We start from the raw sequence: 16,345 nt of genomic DNA on the forward strand, positions 1-16,345 counted from the left end.
GTTGCATGTCTTTGCTGTCATTGTTGTCGAAATGGGATCGTTTTTGTCTATCTTTAGTCATTTAGCATCTTTTTGTGGTCGTTCTGCATTCCTATAGTGATTTTTTTCTCTCTTTGTGGTCATTTTTGGTTGTCTTGTGTATACTTGTGGTCATTTAGCACTTCATTGTGATCATTTTGTGGTTTTTTTCAGCAAAACTTTGCTGACTCAGAGCCCCCAACTTTAAGGGCCCCTGACCTTATGGGCCCATTCAGTAATCCATCCATGCTTACAGGGACAAACATACATCATAATTATATTGCCCTATGCAATTACTCCATGAAAGATTTAACTTTTTTATAACATGGCTTTCTATTTAATCTTGCTCCCTACCAGAGGAGGGCAGTAATGTTCAAATTGAGTTCATAACAGATTATGAAAATAGGAACATTTGTCCTCCAAAACTTCCATCATGGTGTTAAGATTGAACCTGTAAAATATTCATTCATCGTCGATTATATTGCAGTCTTGTGGGTGTTGAGTTGATAAAATGGAGTGCCTGGCTAGATTACACTATGTGTCTGGCTATAACCACTTGTGATCTTTTAAAAGATTAAAAAATTCCCTGGTATTCACACTGAGCAGATGTAACCAGATAAAATGTCTTTGTTGTTTTTAGTTTCTGTATTCACACGTCCGTATATATAAATGATATATGTGAGTAGTGTGTGTGTGCGGGTGGGTGAGTCAAGCTGCTGATGTGTGACATGTCTATATTTGAAGTTATGTCTGACACCGCCTGTTTTTGGGACGAGCTCCATCCAGCCCCGCTGAAATTAATGACCTCAACAAGCTGCCAGAAAAGCAGCTCACACAGTCATTTTAATCAGCACACACACACACACATATTATTTACAAGCATTATGGGCCTGTAATCACATTGTAGCTAGCACCCAAGACTATTAAATACCCAGACGTTATGTGGTGTATGTCTGCCCGCAACAGCCCGCATAATAAATGTCTGCTGCCTGCTTGAAAAAAAAGTCCTGTTTAACATTCTTAGGGCGGTCAAGTATTTTATTTTTTATGTCCATCATTTACAAAAAAACCCTGTTAAAATTAGGTGTCATTTTTATGAGGTTTCTAGAGGTGGAGTGGGAGATTGTAACAACTATACAAACCCAAAACAAGAGCAGGGATCTTGGAAGAGAAGAAGGTACAAGTGCATGACAACATGTTCATGATTTAAAGGTTTTATCTCTTGGTCTGATTTGTTCACTTTTCTCTTGAATACACAGTGTACAGGAAGTGGTGAACTCACTGTCCTGGTGTTTTACTTATTAAGTTACATATTTGGATTTTCAAACACTGCACTTGGCATTAGTCATGAATAATGTCTTTTCCTGGTGTCCCAAAAAGCATTGCATGTGGTTCCAACTGTAAGTGGGATAAAAACCAAACCATCACAATGACTCACATGTCTTTAGACTTAGCACGCAACTTAACAACTGGACAAAATCTGTTTTAGTTCTGTTGTTTGTTAAAATATTCATCAGCAGGTACCTTTGCATCTCCTGCAGTTGTAATTCTCAATATACATCAGCCATCTGTAACATCTGTATATCGAGACCACCGTGCTGTACGTGGCTGGCCTGTCGGACCATCTCACACAAGTCACCATTCAACACTTTGAGACCTTATGGGTCCCATATTGGAGTGCTATAAAACACTGTGATGGGGCAGCAGTAGCTCAGTCCACCAGGCCTTGCTTGGTTGGGAACCAAAGGCTCACTGGTTCAAGTCTCCTATTTGGGCCTCAGTGTGTAATATGATAGCAGATTGAAAAAATGTAATTTCCCCTTGTGGGACTAATAAATTAATGCTTTTTTCCTTCCTTTTGAAAGTAGGCCCTTTCCTTTATCTCCGCTATCTATTTTGCAAGACGACTGTGATTGATTTAAAGACATACAAACAAGCAAGAGTGTTTTTTTCCCCCTATCCATGAATGATATACCGGTGTAGCCAGACCATACCCCAACAGCGCTGTGAAGGTCTGACAATGCAAGACTATTGAAAATTAGCACAATGTGGACCTTTAAGAACCTTGCCGGCACCCACACTCAAAAAGGCAATTAAAGCTGATAACACTGCTTATTAATGGCTAAATGGAAAGCAATGCCGCCAATCCTCTGCCACCATAATGAGAATTCCTTTGCTGTTTATATCACTGATCCCACAGCCCATACTTGAGTGCATTGACTATGTGTGTCTGCTTGTGTGTGAAGGAGAGAGACAAAGACAGAGAGAGAGTGAGGGATATGTGGGTCATGTCTTGTATGTTTTCATTACAGTATACTGCATGTGTGTGTGGATCAGTATTTGCCCTTGCTCATGCACCCTATTACTATAAAGTAATTTGTTGTTGCCATGCAGAGCCTGAACAGTGACAGGTGTCTCAAAAGAGAAGAGCATAATTTAGTCTAAACCCCTTAAGAACAGAGCATGTTGCTTCTGTAGTACCAAAACAAAGACCCAATCGGGAAGTGCAGCTGCATCAGCAATGCAGATCTGTATGTGGGATACCAAAAAAAAGAGTCCCTGCAGGACTGGTACTGAACAAGTAATGGATTTGTTCACAGATGTATAGCACTGTGGGTCTAATTGATGTGTCTTCAGCTTGACTCTGCTCTTTGGATTTGCCTGCTGGCTAGATAGCCGTTTGCTGCTTTGCTTTGACAGAGTAGACAACGTTACTGTGTATATTCCAGATGTATGCTACAGAATGTGAAAAAAATAACATTGTAGACTGTCATGCGTGTTGGCTTTCCTGATTATCTACTCTGTTATTGTCACAGATGGATGGATGGATGGATGGATGGATTTTTTTACTTTGGATCTGATCACAAAAATATTAGAATTCAGCCGAAAACATATCAGCATCAGTGAAGGAGGACCTGTTTTAGAAACTCATATTGGTGGAACCCTTCGTTTTCACACAAACACATGCTGATACTCACAGTGTTCCCGTTTTCCAGCCAAGTGATGGTTGGGATCGGATTTCCTGTGGCGTTACACTCCAGGGAAATCTGGCTACCATACGCTACTCTCTTCTCCTTAGGAACCCGTAGGATTCGTGCTGGAGCTGAACACACACACACACACACAAACAACACCCGACACACAAACAATTACATTCATGGTTTGAATAAACTTTTTAAAGTACATATGTACATATGAACAGTACTGTTCTAAGCATATAAAGCATGTTGAAATACATACCCTGTACCTCTATGGTGACAGGCTTTGAAAAGGCCAGACCAAAGCTATTCCTGGCCACACAGCGATACTGTCCTGCATCCTCCTTCTGTATGTTATGGATCTTCAATGCACCATAGTCAAGAATGGTAACACGGTCACTGATCTGGGAGAGATGAGACTTTTTTTTCTTTGTTTTAAAGATAGATTTGATTTATTTAAAAAAATGTAATCTAATGCTACTGGACACTAAAATGAAGAGGGCATTTGGTCCTGTATATGCTAACATACAATCTCCTCCGATTCCCAGACCTTATCAGACAAACACAAAAACTGCAATATCCTCTCAGCCAATGATTATCTAACTAAAGCTAAATTAGTTAAAGCTTTCACTTTGCTGGGAAACTTCCAACAACTTCCTGTTGCTGAATGTGTTGAAGTGAAATATAGTGCATACTTTGATAAGCTCATCATCTTTGAGCCAGGTGACATCTGGTTTGGGGTTGCCCAGGGTAACGCAGGGCAACACGGCTTTGGATTCTACCAGAAGGGTTACATTTGTAGGATGCCGTTTGATCTGCGGCTCTGTTGGAGAGACAAGAGAGAGACAAAGTAAAGTGGTTTAGCAGTTTTTTTAAATGCTACTGTGACTGTGCTATTAATAATGGAATTGAACCATCTGCAAATTAAAAAAAAAAATCTGCACTTAAGATCAAGATGGTCTAGATTTCATGCAGCCCTAGAATCTTGGAAGAAATGGGAGACATACTCATCTTTAGCTGCAGAGCTCCACAGCTCTTGGCTGCCTCCCCAATGCCGTTTGTGGCAAGGCAGCAGTACTCTCCATTGTCTGTCTCTCTTACATGAGGGATGCTTAGCATCTGTCCCTGCTCCCTGGTAATGTACCGGGGGTCATAGTACCTGGTGGGTGCCAAGGAAATAAAGAGTCTAATTGTGAGCATAAGGAAACAATGGACATTTTTTTTTTTTACCATAATTAAAGTCCCCTCCAGACATGTGTTAATACACATACATACAATAGTCTGTTTGGAACAATAATAATGTGTCAGATGTCTCGTAGCCCATTCTCAATAAGTGCTTGTGTCCTGTGTTTCTTCAACCCATCCATCCATCAAATAGGCCTAGGTGAAAACTTACATTATCGGGTGGTTATTCTTGGTCCAAGTGATGTCAGCAGGGGGACGTGACTCTACCTCACAGATGAAGGTGGCGTTGTGATCCAGAAGTACATCCACTGTCTCTAATAAAGTGATGATTCGAGGCGCTACGGGGTGACAGACAATCCATTACAGTATTTGAAAAAAGGAACTTGGAGTTTTTCTCTATAAGTAACACAACAATGATACTGGACTTTTTTATTTTTTCCGTACACTACAGTACACAACTATCACATTTGGCTGAATGTACCACTGAGCTGAGTCACAGCTGCATGTTTTCCGCCAAATTATTTGACATTCTTGGCATTCTTTTGTTAGATTGAGTCATCTGCTTCAGTGTACAAATATGAGTGTTGACTAATGGTACTTCATTAAAGGTTTTGAGTTGTTACAGCTTTGACCTGAGAAGAGCTGAAGAGGGGTGACCTTGAGTTGAAGATAAATTTTGCAACTTTATATTCTTTAAAAAAAAAAGAAAATGAGTGATGACAGAACAGCTTAATTTATGTATTTATGCAAGCAGAAGTTGAAGCAAGGACATTTGAATTTAAAGTTCAAGGCGAGGCTCCATCCCCAGTGCACAAACTGTTATCCGCTATCTCGTTTCCACAGATGGTCTTCGTTAAAAGTAAAGTGGGTAAATTACCAGTCCTGTGTACACTGAGTATACAAGTTATTAGAACCACCTGTTATTTTCCATGATATAAGCCAGCTGAATCAGAGTTAAGATATGATCAATATTTATTTCATCCATATAGTCAATCACGAATAGGAGTTGTAGGAAAAAAGGTTTTTCAGAAAGATTATTTTCAGAAAAGTGAAACCAGGGTAAAAGGGAACCCAGTGTTACTGCGATGGTGATATGTATTTATTTATTACTCTGATGAATATATGGAGGAAGAGAAAAGGAGAGGGGGAGTAAAACCAAACAGAAGACATGTTCAAAGGGAAAAGGGATGAAGGGATGTATAGCAGTAACTGTTTATATGCGGATTCCGATCAGAAACATCAGGCTTGCTTTAAACTTTGCATGAACTGAGGAGAGGAAGTGGCAGATAAAAGAAAACAGAGGAGAGGAGTTATGGAGAGATCAGTGGAGGGGAAAAGGAATGGAGAAGAAAGTGAAGAAGAAAAAGAAGGTAGGAAAAAAAGGAAAGAGTAAGGGTTTAAAGTACATAATGCTTGTTTTGTCTCTTGTGAAACAAAGATTTCGCAATAACATAGCTGGAAAAAAACGTTCAAATCCCACACACCCCCCACACTGCTGCTGTTTGACTTATGAACGGGTGAAAGCTACTGTAAATCAAACTGAAACCCTGTCACAAGGTTAAACCTAAGTTTTAACACTGTGATGCAAATTTAGCCAAGGTCAAAGTAAGGTAAAATATCTCACATTTTATATATATCAGTCTAAATATCTCAGTCATTTCAAGTATGCAGTCTAAAATCGTTTTAGCCATTGAAGCAGCACAGCTCCTTTGATGGAACAACTGTCGGTCAGTGGGTCCACCAGTGACATTTCTGGCTTTTAGGGAAATGTCTTGTGAACTTGTGAAGAGATTCATGTTTTCCAGAGGATGAACACTATGACATTTATGACGCCTTGACTTTTCTGTGTGTGGTTGAAATGTCTCAACAACTAATGGATGGATTTCCATTTACAACTCAGTCATCGGAAGAAAATATTGGCATTGTACGTGCAAAGCGCGGATAAGTTGAATCCTGACATATCTGTACCGATGCAACCCGTTCTCATTCTGAACTCGTCACACACCGATGCTTTCTCAGGACCCATTGGCGTTAGTTGAAACCCTACGTGCACCAAAGGGAGCCAAATGCATTTCAGTATCTGTGGTTTGCAAAAAAGGTCCAGTTCCAAAGAACATTTCTGGCGACTGGGCTGTCATTCACATCCCCTCAGGATAATTTTTGATGCTAAACTAAGCTCGGGTTGGGTTTGATTTTGAGTGGGTTTGTTGTAGAATGTTTTTTCCCCCCTCACCGTATTCCTCTTGTTATTGGCAATATTATGTCTGTACAGATGGACAACATCTGAAGGATAAAGGTTTCGTTATAGCTCGTCTTCGGCCGCATTACTCATTATTTAGAGCAAACGAGAGCCTCACCGGATTTGACCTTGTGAAAATTTGTTGTTGTGAAATGTTGTTTGGACACCAGGAGACCTTCAGAGGAGGACAGTTACAGTGGTCACATCAAAACTCACTGGATCCAAACCAACTGTTTCTCATTATCACTCCCTTTCCTTAGTTTGTACTCTTTGTGTGTCCATTATAGAATATAAAAATAGAACATAATCTGTGAACTTACAAGTAGTCTTAGCTATTTTGTCTTAGCTATCATTATGTACTTGTCTATTAGCCCTGCCAGTTTTGCTTCTGTGAATGTATTTCACAACATGTGTTTTCATTGCCAATATCCTTTTCTGCAAACACTCACTCAGCATCTTTTCTGTGTTTTATTTCCATATTGAATAAGTCTCTGTCAACCTTTCCTTTCCCATAATAGAGGCCTTCTTTAGAGCCTGTAACTTATAACATCATTCGGTTCCTTTGGTGTTTGCTTTGATTTGCCATTTATCCTCTAGGTTTTTTCCATACTTTGTACACAGCATTTGCACCGATTCTATCATGCAGAGCAGAAACATTTTTGTTTTTTTACTCGACTCTTTCATAGTGGTCAAACAAGAACAAACACAGAAATAGTATTGTTCTCATGGCATGTCAGGGGATCAGATGTCTGCAAGGGAGTCATCCATTGTTCGCAGTGGTTCAGCTCACAGGCAACATCTTTAAACGTATCATGCTGCGTTTAGATTAGATAGTGGTCTTGATTCATCCTGCTTGAGTATATTTGACAATACTGGCTCGCTGAATAGTTGACTGAGTACATGGGTAATCATAAAAGACATCAAAACATAGAAAAAATGTCCTATTTACATTTGAGGAGTCCTTTAAGACTAAAAATACAATGGATACATTAGTAAGGATCAACATTAATCTTGTTTGTTTGCTCACACTTATTTCAAATGAATCGAAAAACCCCTAATGAAAGCCAGCAGAACACATGAAAGGGAATTCTTTTGTCATCAGCTTTGCTTAACTGACCCACGCCTTGAAACCACAACAAAGGGCGAATAATAATAATAATAAATATCATATAATGCACATTTACAGCACTTGTCAATTGAGATAATATCCATTTGCAACCACAGCTTGTAAAACTGTGCTCAATCGAGTCACAGCTGATTAAATCTGATCACAAAAACCCCAACCTCATGTCCGGTCACTTCATTTAAAGGACCAGTGTGTAGGATTTAGCTGCATCTAGTGGTGAGTTTGTAGATTGCAACCAACTGAATACTCCTTTCCTCACTCTCCCTTTCCAAACACAAAGAACCTACGGTGGCTTTAGGTAACATAAAAACACAAAATACCCTCCTAGTGTTTGGTTTGTCCGTTCTGGGCTACTGTAGGAACATGGCGGTGCAACATAATGGACTTCATGGAAGAGAACCTGCTCCCTATGTAGATATAAATGTCTCATTCTTAACCAACAATTTACCACAATATTTAGTTTCAGGTCATTATACACTATTGAAAACATCATTATCGTATGATCCACACTCCTCCTTAAAGTTCTGTCAAATAAATCTTACAAAAAGTTACTTTTAAAGAAATAGTTCAACATGGAAATACACTTATTTGCTTTCTCTCCTAGAGTGAGATGAAAAGATTAGATACAGTATCAATCTCATGCGTATGGGTGGCATACGAACTTGGAGCCTGGACGTGTTAATGGGGAGGTAAGAGAAACAGCTAACACAGCTCTGTCATAAGTTAAAAACTACTGCTGACTAATTATCACAATAACCTTTGAGTGCTGAAATTACTGTGGAAAGAATCCTAGTGGCAATATCTTGAGATAATGAATCATCCTCTGCATCTACTTTTTTCTTATTTGCAAAACCAATAATTGTTTTTTTAAAACAGTTGTAAAGTGTTTCATTTTTTATTCCCTATAAACGTTATTGATAATTTTTCTATGTACAATTTATTACTGACAGGATGCATTAAGTGATTTGGACCAATACGGAAGATGCCATCTGGGGACTTCTGGTACTTCGGGCTGCCACTATGGCACTTTTATTCACTTTTTAAACCTTGCCTATATCATTATAAATGGTTTACAATAGTTTTATCAGCCAGTGTTAACGTTACGGACCACCCAGCAATGTCCAAAGTTAAGGGAAAACACTCTAAAAGTGACAAGGAATCTTTGTCAACTGCTAGCATAACTATGGTTGACATTAGCTTGCTCCTGGATGGCTCTCATGGCCGATTTAAAGTCATTGGAGTCTCTGGCGTCCAAGCTGGAAAGCATGCACTCCACTTTCACGGGCCATGAGCAACAGCTTTTTGGAAGCAAATGTAACTGAGGTTAACCAACTACTCAAGGATGCATGCTCTGCTTTGCAGGTGGACAACGAGTCACTCAAAACTAAAGTAGCAGACCTGGAGGGGCGCAGCAGATACCAAAACATCCGCATCACCCCCAAGTTTGACCTAGCTCACAGGAGCCTAACTCCAAAACCGGCTCCAGGAGGGAGACTGCGACCTGTCATCATACACTTTCACCGCTTACAAGTTAAAGATCCATGAGGCTTGCAGACGGAGTGACTTATCTACAAAGGCCATAAGATCCGCTTCTATGACGACTACTCTACATCACTGCATATGACTCATATTGCTACTGCTAAAAGGATAACTATTAATCCTCAAACCACAAATGACCAATTCAGGGACTCTTATGCTTTACTATATATTTATAGATTAATCTGACAAGGCACAAAACAAAAAAAAAGATGATTTAAAACAACATACCCCTCATTGATCTCAAATTTTTTTTTTTTTTTTAGATTGGATGAATCTTTTACAGTTAGTGAACATGCTGTAATCTCAATGCAGAATGAGAAATGCCCTGGCCCTGATGGCTTCCCGGCTGAATTGCTGAAGACATTTACTGATCAACTGTCCTCACTGTTAGTGTTTAATTTAAGGAATCGTTGCAATGTGGCATACCCATACCCCCCCCCCCCCCCACACACACACACACACACACACATTACACCAGGCTATTATCTCTCTCATTTTAAAAAACGGATAAAGATCCCCTTCCTTGCAGTTATTTTCACCTTATCTCTTTGCTTTGTGCGGATGTCAAGCTATAGCTAAAATGCTGGGAAGACATTTAGAGTCTGTTCTTACAACTATCATTTCCCCAGACCAAACAGGGTTTGTTAAGGATAGACTCTTTTCAAACGTCAGATGACTATTTGACATATTATATTCACCCTCATCTTCTAATACCCTAGAATTGGTTATTTCAGTGGATGCTGAGAAGATATTTGACCAAGTGGAATGGCCCTATTTGTTTTACACATTAAAAAGTTTAAGATTTATTTCATGGATTAAGCTGTTGTATGCGTCTGCCCTAGCTTCCATCTGTACAAATAATGATAACTCTGATTATTTTTGTCTTGAGTGTGGTACTCGGCAAGGTTGTCCACTCTCCCCTGCTGTTTGCCATTGCCATTGAAACACTGGCCGGGGCCCCCAGGTCCAGTCGGACGCACTTTCATTATATGCTGATGACATTTTGCTGTTCATTTCGGACCCAGACAGATCTATTCCTCCAGTGTCAGCATTACTGAAAGAGTTTGGGAAGATTTCAGGGTACAAATTAAATTTTCATAAAAGTTAACTTTTCCTATTAATGCTACAGCTGAAAAATGTCCCCTCTCGAAGTTGCCATTTAAGACGTCTCCAAAAATGTTGATACATCTGGGCGTTTGTGTAACTAAGAACTATTTATATTTGTTTAAATGTAATTTGATCCAAATTGTACTAAATCACCTAGGACCAGCAAATCTCACCAATGTGTTTTTGACATACCTTGCCTTATCTCTATTTTGGAAGTCTGTCTTTGACTCACTCTCAGCTATACTATCTGCCAATATCCGCCCCCCACCCTTTGGTGGTCTACCCACTGACCATTCTCTGCCATCTCATTTCGTTGAACTTGTAGTGTTTCTCACGTTGCTAGCGAGTACTGGAAGAGTCCTCGTAACCCTGCTCTCATACCTATTGGATAAAGGATGCCCTACCCTTTGTGAATTTAGAAAAAAGGGAAACACTTCCTTCATGGTTCTAATGTTACATTTTCTAAAATTTCTTCTTCTTCTTAGATCATGTCAGTGCCCTCCAGCTTGATGCTGTCCCTACATTGGCTGAGCGACCCTCCTGTACTGCACCAACTTTCTGCATCTCCTGGCTGAGTCGTGATTTCCCCATGCTAGTAGCACACTGTATGTCTTGTATGTTATTGTCTCCATATTGTCTTGTATATAGGATTGTTTTTTCTGTGCTGTCTTTTTAGTTTTTTTTTAGTTTTGTTTGTTTGTTTTTTGTTCCTTTTCCTTTTATTCACATATCCTTTTTTAAATTCACAAATAAATCTTATATAAAAAGAAAGATACATCCACATTTACTTCAGCCTTCTAATCACTGAAACATTATGCAAATCACAGGTCGTCTGCCAAACCCAGCCCTGCACCATGGCAACCCAATCCAGCTACAATATCTACCCTGGCAGAATGTGACAGCATCCAAACCACCTGTTTCTATGAGCCATGTATCCTACATCTGTACTTATAAAACATGTATTGTATGTCAGTGGTCGACTCTGGAAGCCTGTGCATGTGACTGTAGAATTGTGCCAGCATTTGATATTGCATCTCACATGTCCTGAGGCCAAGGCTGGAGTTGCTGTGGTCAAAGGTCTTTAGCTGCCCATGGATGTCCATTTTTCATTATTTCTGGACCTGTTTACTATTTTACTCAAGCAAAATACTGTAGATGATAGCAGTAATGACACCTTACATAACAGGCTCCGATCATGTTTGCTCACAGTATGGCTGTGGTCGAGGTGAATCAGTTCCTAACCACCTTTACAACAGCCTTCAGAGAGGATATGCCAGAGTGTAGGAAGGATATAGATTTAGTCACATTTACACTATGTAGGCCTATAAACACCTTCTCCTTTTCCCCGCAGGATATGGAGGAAAACAGGTGATCTCAGTGCTATGTATGTGAGGAAACACCACCTGTGTTCTTTTTAGGAAAAGTCTTTACAGAAAAAAATAGATGCCACTGTAAAGGATGCTGATGCTGTTGACTGTTGATCTTAAGCCTACTTGTCCACGTGTCAAATTTACTCGCACATTCAGAGGCCAAATCATGTAAAAGCCCTTTATTATGTATCTTTTTCATTTTCCCTTCTTTCTGTTGTTGTATGTCATGTCTGATTATTCGTATATCCGACAAAGCACAAGACAGGTTCACTTGTCACACATGAATTAAATTAGCTATACACAACTCACACTGTTTTTAAAGTACCTTAACTTTTCACAACTTATGCTAAAAAATACTCCTTAAAAGCTCTCTGAGTGCAGGCACACACATACCTCTCTGTATCCCGTAGCTGGAGGTGACAAGAACCAGCAGAAAGACTGAAATCTTTTCCACAACCTTCATCCTGGCTCTAGATCCAACTTGACAAAACGTTTTGACAGGTTTGCACAATAAGCTAGACTCCCATGGCAGGTAAGGAGACGATCTTGTTGGTTCACTGTGTGTGTCTGCGTGTGTCTTAGCCAGGGACAGCCATGAGCTCTGTGCTCAACAAGGGCCAGCTTAGTCACTGTGTGTGTGTGTGTGTGTGTGTGTGTGTGTGTGTGTGTGTGTGTGTGTGTGTGTGTGTGTGTGTGTGTGTGTGTGTGTGTGTGTATGTGTGTGTGTGTGTGTGTGTGTGTGTGTGTGTGTGTGTGTGTGTGTGTGTGTGATGGATAGTGACAGCTGCTAGCTGTCCTCATGTACAGCCACTCAGGTTTTGTAGCTTTGCTCAAAGCTCCAAAGGCTCCCGAGCTGGAAAGCTGTCCTCATCTACTGACATCAGTGTTATTTATCAAATAACAAGCTGCCTTCAAGGGTCCACTTTTTCATGTGAGTTGAAATAAGTCACATTTGTGTCAGTGAAGTTTAAAAAGAACTCAAAACAGCTTTTCAAAATAGAAAACACTTCTGTAATAATATTAATAATCATAGCAATAATCAAATTTCTATAAACATGCTGTACATTTTTCACATCACCAATTCCTGTAGTATCCAAGCCAGCCCATGTAACATACTGTAATACAGAACATCACTCTACACAGGTCATAAGGGGAAAAAGAAAAGAAAGAGAACTGTCACATCACCCATTCAAAGGTGACAAAAGAAGTTACCAGTTAAGAGAATTTTATATTTTCATAAATCACTGTGTCTACTACTGTATGTATACATATACAGAAGGCCACAATAAACGGTGTCTTACTTTATCATTAATACACAGTATTTTATGATGATAAACAACATTAACAATACATTTAAAGCATCTAACGCGTACTGTGGAAAACATTTTTTTACAAGCAAATGTACCCACAGGCACATTCCGACTTGCTATTTAACACGTATTTACTGTTACATTTTGACACACACATGGAGTCCAGGAGGCAGCCTTTGTGTCCACCTGTTGCCTGCCAGCCTGTATGTCCTGTTTTATTTTAGGAAAGGAATGGCATTTCGCTTCATTTGCTGGTTATCCATTCTGCTTCGGATGGAGTCAACCATTGTACTCCCTCAGCAGGCAAAGTCTGTTAACCTTACATATTGTTGTTCATTACAAAAAAACGGAAGTCTACATTTTATGTTTATTTTTTGGGGGCTTAACTATTGTCTTTAAACGTACAGTCATTGCGGCTGTGCTATGGCATGAGGCTTCAGTTTTTTCATCATCATCATCACCATCATCGTTATTATAATTATCATCATACTGTTGTCTTTCATGTGACAACGCTAGAAGAATTAGTTTTTTGCCCAGTGTTTGTCTTTTAATGTATCTTCCTCTGTATCCCTATCACAGTGCACATTTGTTTGACTCTCTCCTTCCTCCATCTTCATGTTTTAGATCAGGTGATTAGATCAGTCAGTTTTTGCTTCAGGGACCTCCACCTGAAACCATTTTAGTTGCTAAATATTATTAAGACCAGAATTCTAAAGTTGTCAACTACAAAAGCTCACGACAGCTTCCCATTGGGCTGAACAGCACCACTTAGCCATGATATAATCCCAACATACCACAGCCTGAAGTGAGAAATTGCGTGTTACCAACTATGGCAATATTAAAGTGATGGACATATTCCAATTCAAACCGTGTCTATTAACCAAAACCAGCCATGTAGCATTGTTCTTACAGAGAAAAAGTCCCTCCTGGCCCTTTTAGTTTAACCAATGGCAGCCTAGTGATAGCTTGTAGACATTTTACTCAGTTTCTCAAACTTAATGAGTTTGTTTTTTAATGTCCCCTATAAGACCACACATACTAAACTGCTTTGCTAGCTCAATCGTGTTGTAACGAACATATCTGCTGAAAAATATTTTTTTTCTATGTACAGATTTAAGCAACAGAGATCGTTTCTGCTGTCCAGAGCCACCAGTCAACTTAAGCTAACATTAGCTTGTAAAAATTGTGAAGTTTCTCAAACTGAATAAATGCCACACATATAAACAAAAAAATGTTTTTTTCTGTGGACAGATTTAGCTACTACATCTGTGAACATGTAGTGTTAGCTTAAGCTAAAGATAGCACTTTGTCACTACCGTGTCACTGACACACCGGCACAACTGATACATTTCCAGTAAGAGAAGGAGAGTTGTTAGACTTAAGGATAACCAATCACTTTATTAATATGCTGAAATCTTCTGCAAGTTTATGTTTAAGTCCCTACACAGTATAAAAAGATGAAAGCGGAGTGATATAGAATTGTGACAAGGAATTGGAAGTCAGCCGTGATATACAGGAATTATACCTTGGCTAAAAACGAATTGGACTGCTTGATTCGAGCTATCCATTTTATAAAGTTGAGTATAACTGTGAAGGAAGTGAAACCTATGGTTGCAAATACTCACTCTTATAACTAGTATTGTTTTCACTTCTTTCTGGGGACCCCCAGGGTTTTGAAAACCACTGCTTTAGAGAAAACGACCCACATACAGTATGTGCTATACATAAAGCTGAACAGCTACTGTACTGTATGTGATTAAACCAGTTCTTTCACTGACACTGCACACCACTAGGTGATGCTGTCATGCAGGGTATATGTTTTTTTCTTCCAATAAAGGCAACACCCCACTGGAGCATCCCAAATACATAGAAGAAATCCATACCAGAGCAAAAGAAAAGCAAATAGAGAACACATTACAGTATCAAAGTATTACTTTACCAAGGACCACTGACTCAGCAGCATCATTCTGGAGCACTTGTGTGCTGGTACTCTGACTCCCTCTGCTGACAGAAATTAATCGCTCCTGAATTAGAATCACAAAGGTAACCTCAGTCCTGTGTAAAGACTAACATATATTGTTTTTATTTGAAAGACTGCTTTTCACTAATTGGACAGTGCATTTTGCTTTCCTGGGTGAAATGCTCCACCAGGCTTCTGTCAGTGCCAGTCATCCTGTATATTATTTGATCCTAACAGTTGAACTTAACAGCTGTTTCCCCTTGAGAGAGCACAAACACGTAAGGCAATAGTTCCCATTTTTTTCCTGCAGGGCCTCACTTTTGTGGATAAAAGTATTTCCAAGCCCACCATCATTACCCATTACCCACCAGTATTACTGGTGAAGCCCAGGGCAAGATATACCTTGTCATATTTTCTTGTCCCTATTTTGGTACTTTTGACGTTTGGTGTAGATTCTTTGTCTGCTTAACGTGTTCCTCGCAATTCTTTGACAAGCTTGTCCATGCTTTGCTAGCAGTGCAGTACCATATTTATATGGCATTTTTCAACAGGCTCAAAAATAAACAGTGCAATACAATAGAAATAATGAATCATTAAAATAAAACAGCAGTTTAACAGACTGCCCGGTCTCTTTTGGTTTTTAGCCTTGGCTCAGGCTGCACTCATGCTTGTATTAAGGATTAGCAAGTCAGAAACATAGTTAGGAGCCAATCCAATGAGAATGATTATCCACTGATAATATCTTTTGATGTATTTTAGTTAAACTGAGGGAGGTTCTGAGAGTGTTTTACTGCCGTAAGACATACCTGTAGTTTTCACAGTTTTGGTAATTCTATTTGAATCAAAGGAGAAGCAGATTTGAGAAAGATCTGCATAAAAATGGAAACGGATATGAATATTTGATCCAAAGGTAACATGTAGGAGGAGAATAGTAAAGGACCGAGCACTGTTCCTTGTGGTACTCCATGTTACAAAAGGTTGTGGAAGATGTGCAGTCCCCTTTAGCAAATGTATTTTCAGAAGAACATGAATAAAAGCAGTCCAAAGCAGCACCTCTGTGGTATTAAGATGAAGATCTATCCAATCTGTAATTATTCCACATGCACAGGTGCCTTGCCTCGCCACACCTGAAAGATTGCTTGCGACAGCTATCCTGGTTTGACATTATTGTGTGTTTACTCTCTACCTAACAATCAGAATCATGGTTTTGATTGAACCCAGTTACTATTTGTTTTAGACGTCTGTCCTCAGGAGGCCCTGATGAATTATTGTTCTCTTTATTCTACTGTATAAACGTATCATCTGATAGGACTAGCTGCATGTTGTGTAGTCTTCAATGCTGCTATGGTGGCCTCCCAATTTCAGAAAGCCATCTGAGCAAAGATGATAATTGTAGTCTAGGTTGTCTAGATTTCATAACATTGTTTGTACTTTACTTAAGAGATTTCAGTAATTAGGACCTACCTATGTGCTGTATAGGTAGGTCTCTCTCTCTCTCTCTCTCTCTCTCTCT

General features: G+C 39.4%; 1 protein-coding gene across 1 annotated transcript in view; it reads right to left on the reverse strand.

The window, feature by feature from the left end:
- The window catches only part of musk (muscle, skeletal, receptor tyrosine kinase), a 37,489-nt gene extending 25,370 nt beyond the window's left edge, over positions 1–12,119 (reverse strand). The window contains exons 1-6 of the mRNA XM_083929615.1: positions 11,956–12,119; positions 4,393–4,519; positions 4,004–4,155; positions 3,692–3,819; positions 3,259–3,400; positions 2,997–3,121 (exon numbers count right to left, since the gene is read on the reverse strand). Coding sequence (XP_083785741.1) covers positions 2,997–3,121; positions 3,259–3,400; positions 3,692–3,819; positions 4,004–4,155; positions 4,393–4,519; positions 11,956–12,025 — 744 coding nt within the window. The 5' untranslated portion in view covers positions 12,026–12,119. The remainder of the gene's footprint in view (positions 1–2,996; positions 3,122–3,258; positions 3,401–3,691; positions 3,820–4,003; positions 4,156–4,392; positions 4,520–11,955) is intronic.
- Between the last annotated feature and the right edge of the window lie 4,226 nt (positions 12,120–16,345).

This window comes from Echiichthys vipera (assembly GCF_963691815.1).
Source record: "Echiichthys vipera genome assembly, chromosome: 16".
In the NCBI taxonomy this organism is placed as follows: Eukaryota; Metazoa; Chordata; class Actinopteri; order Perciformes; family Trachinidae; genus Echiichthys; species Echiichthys vipera.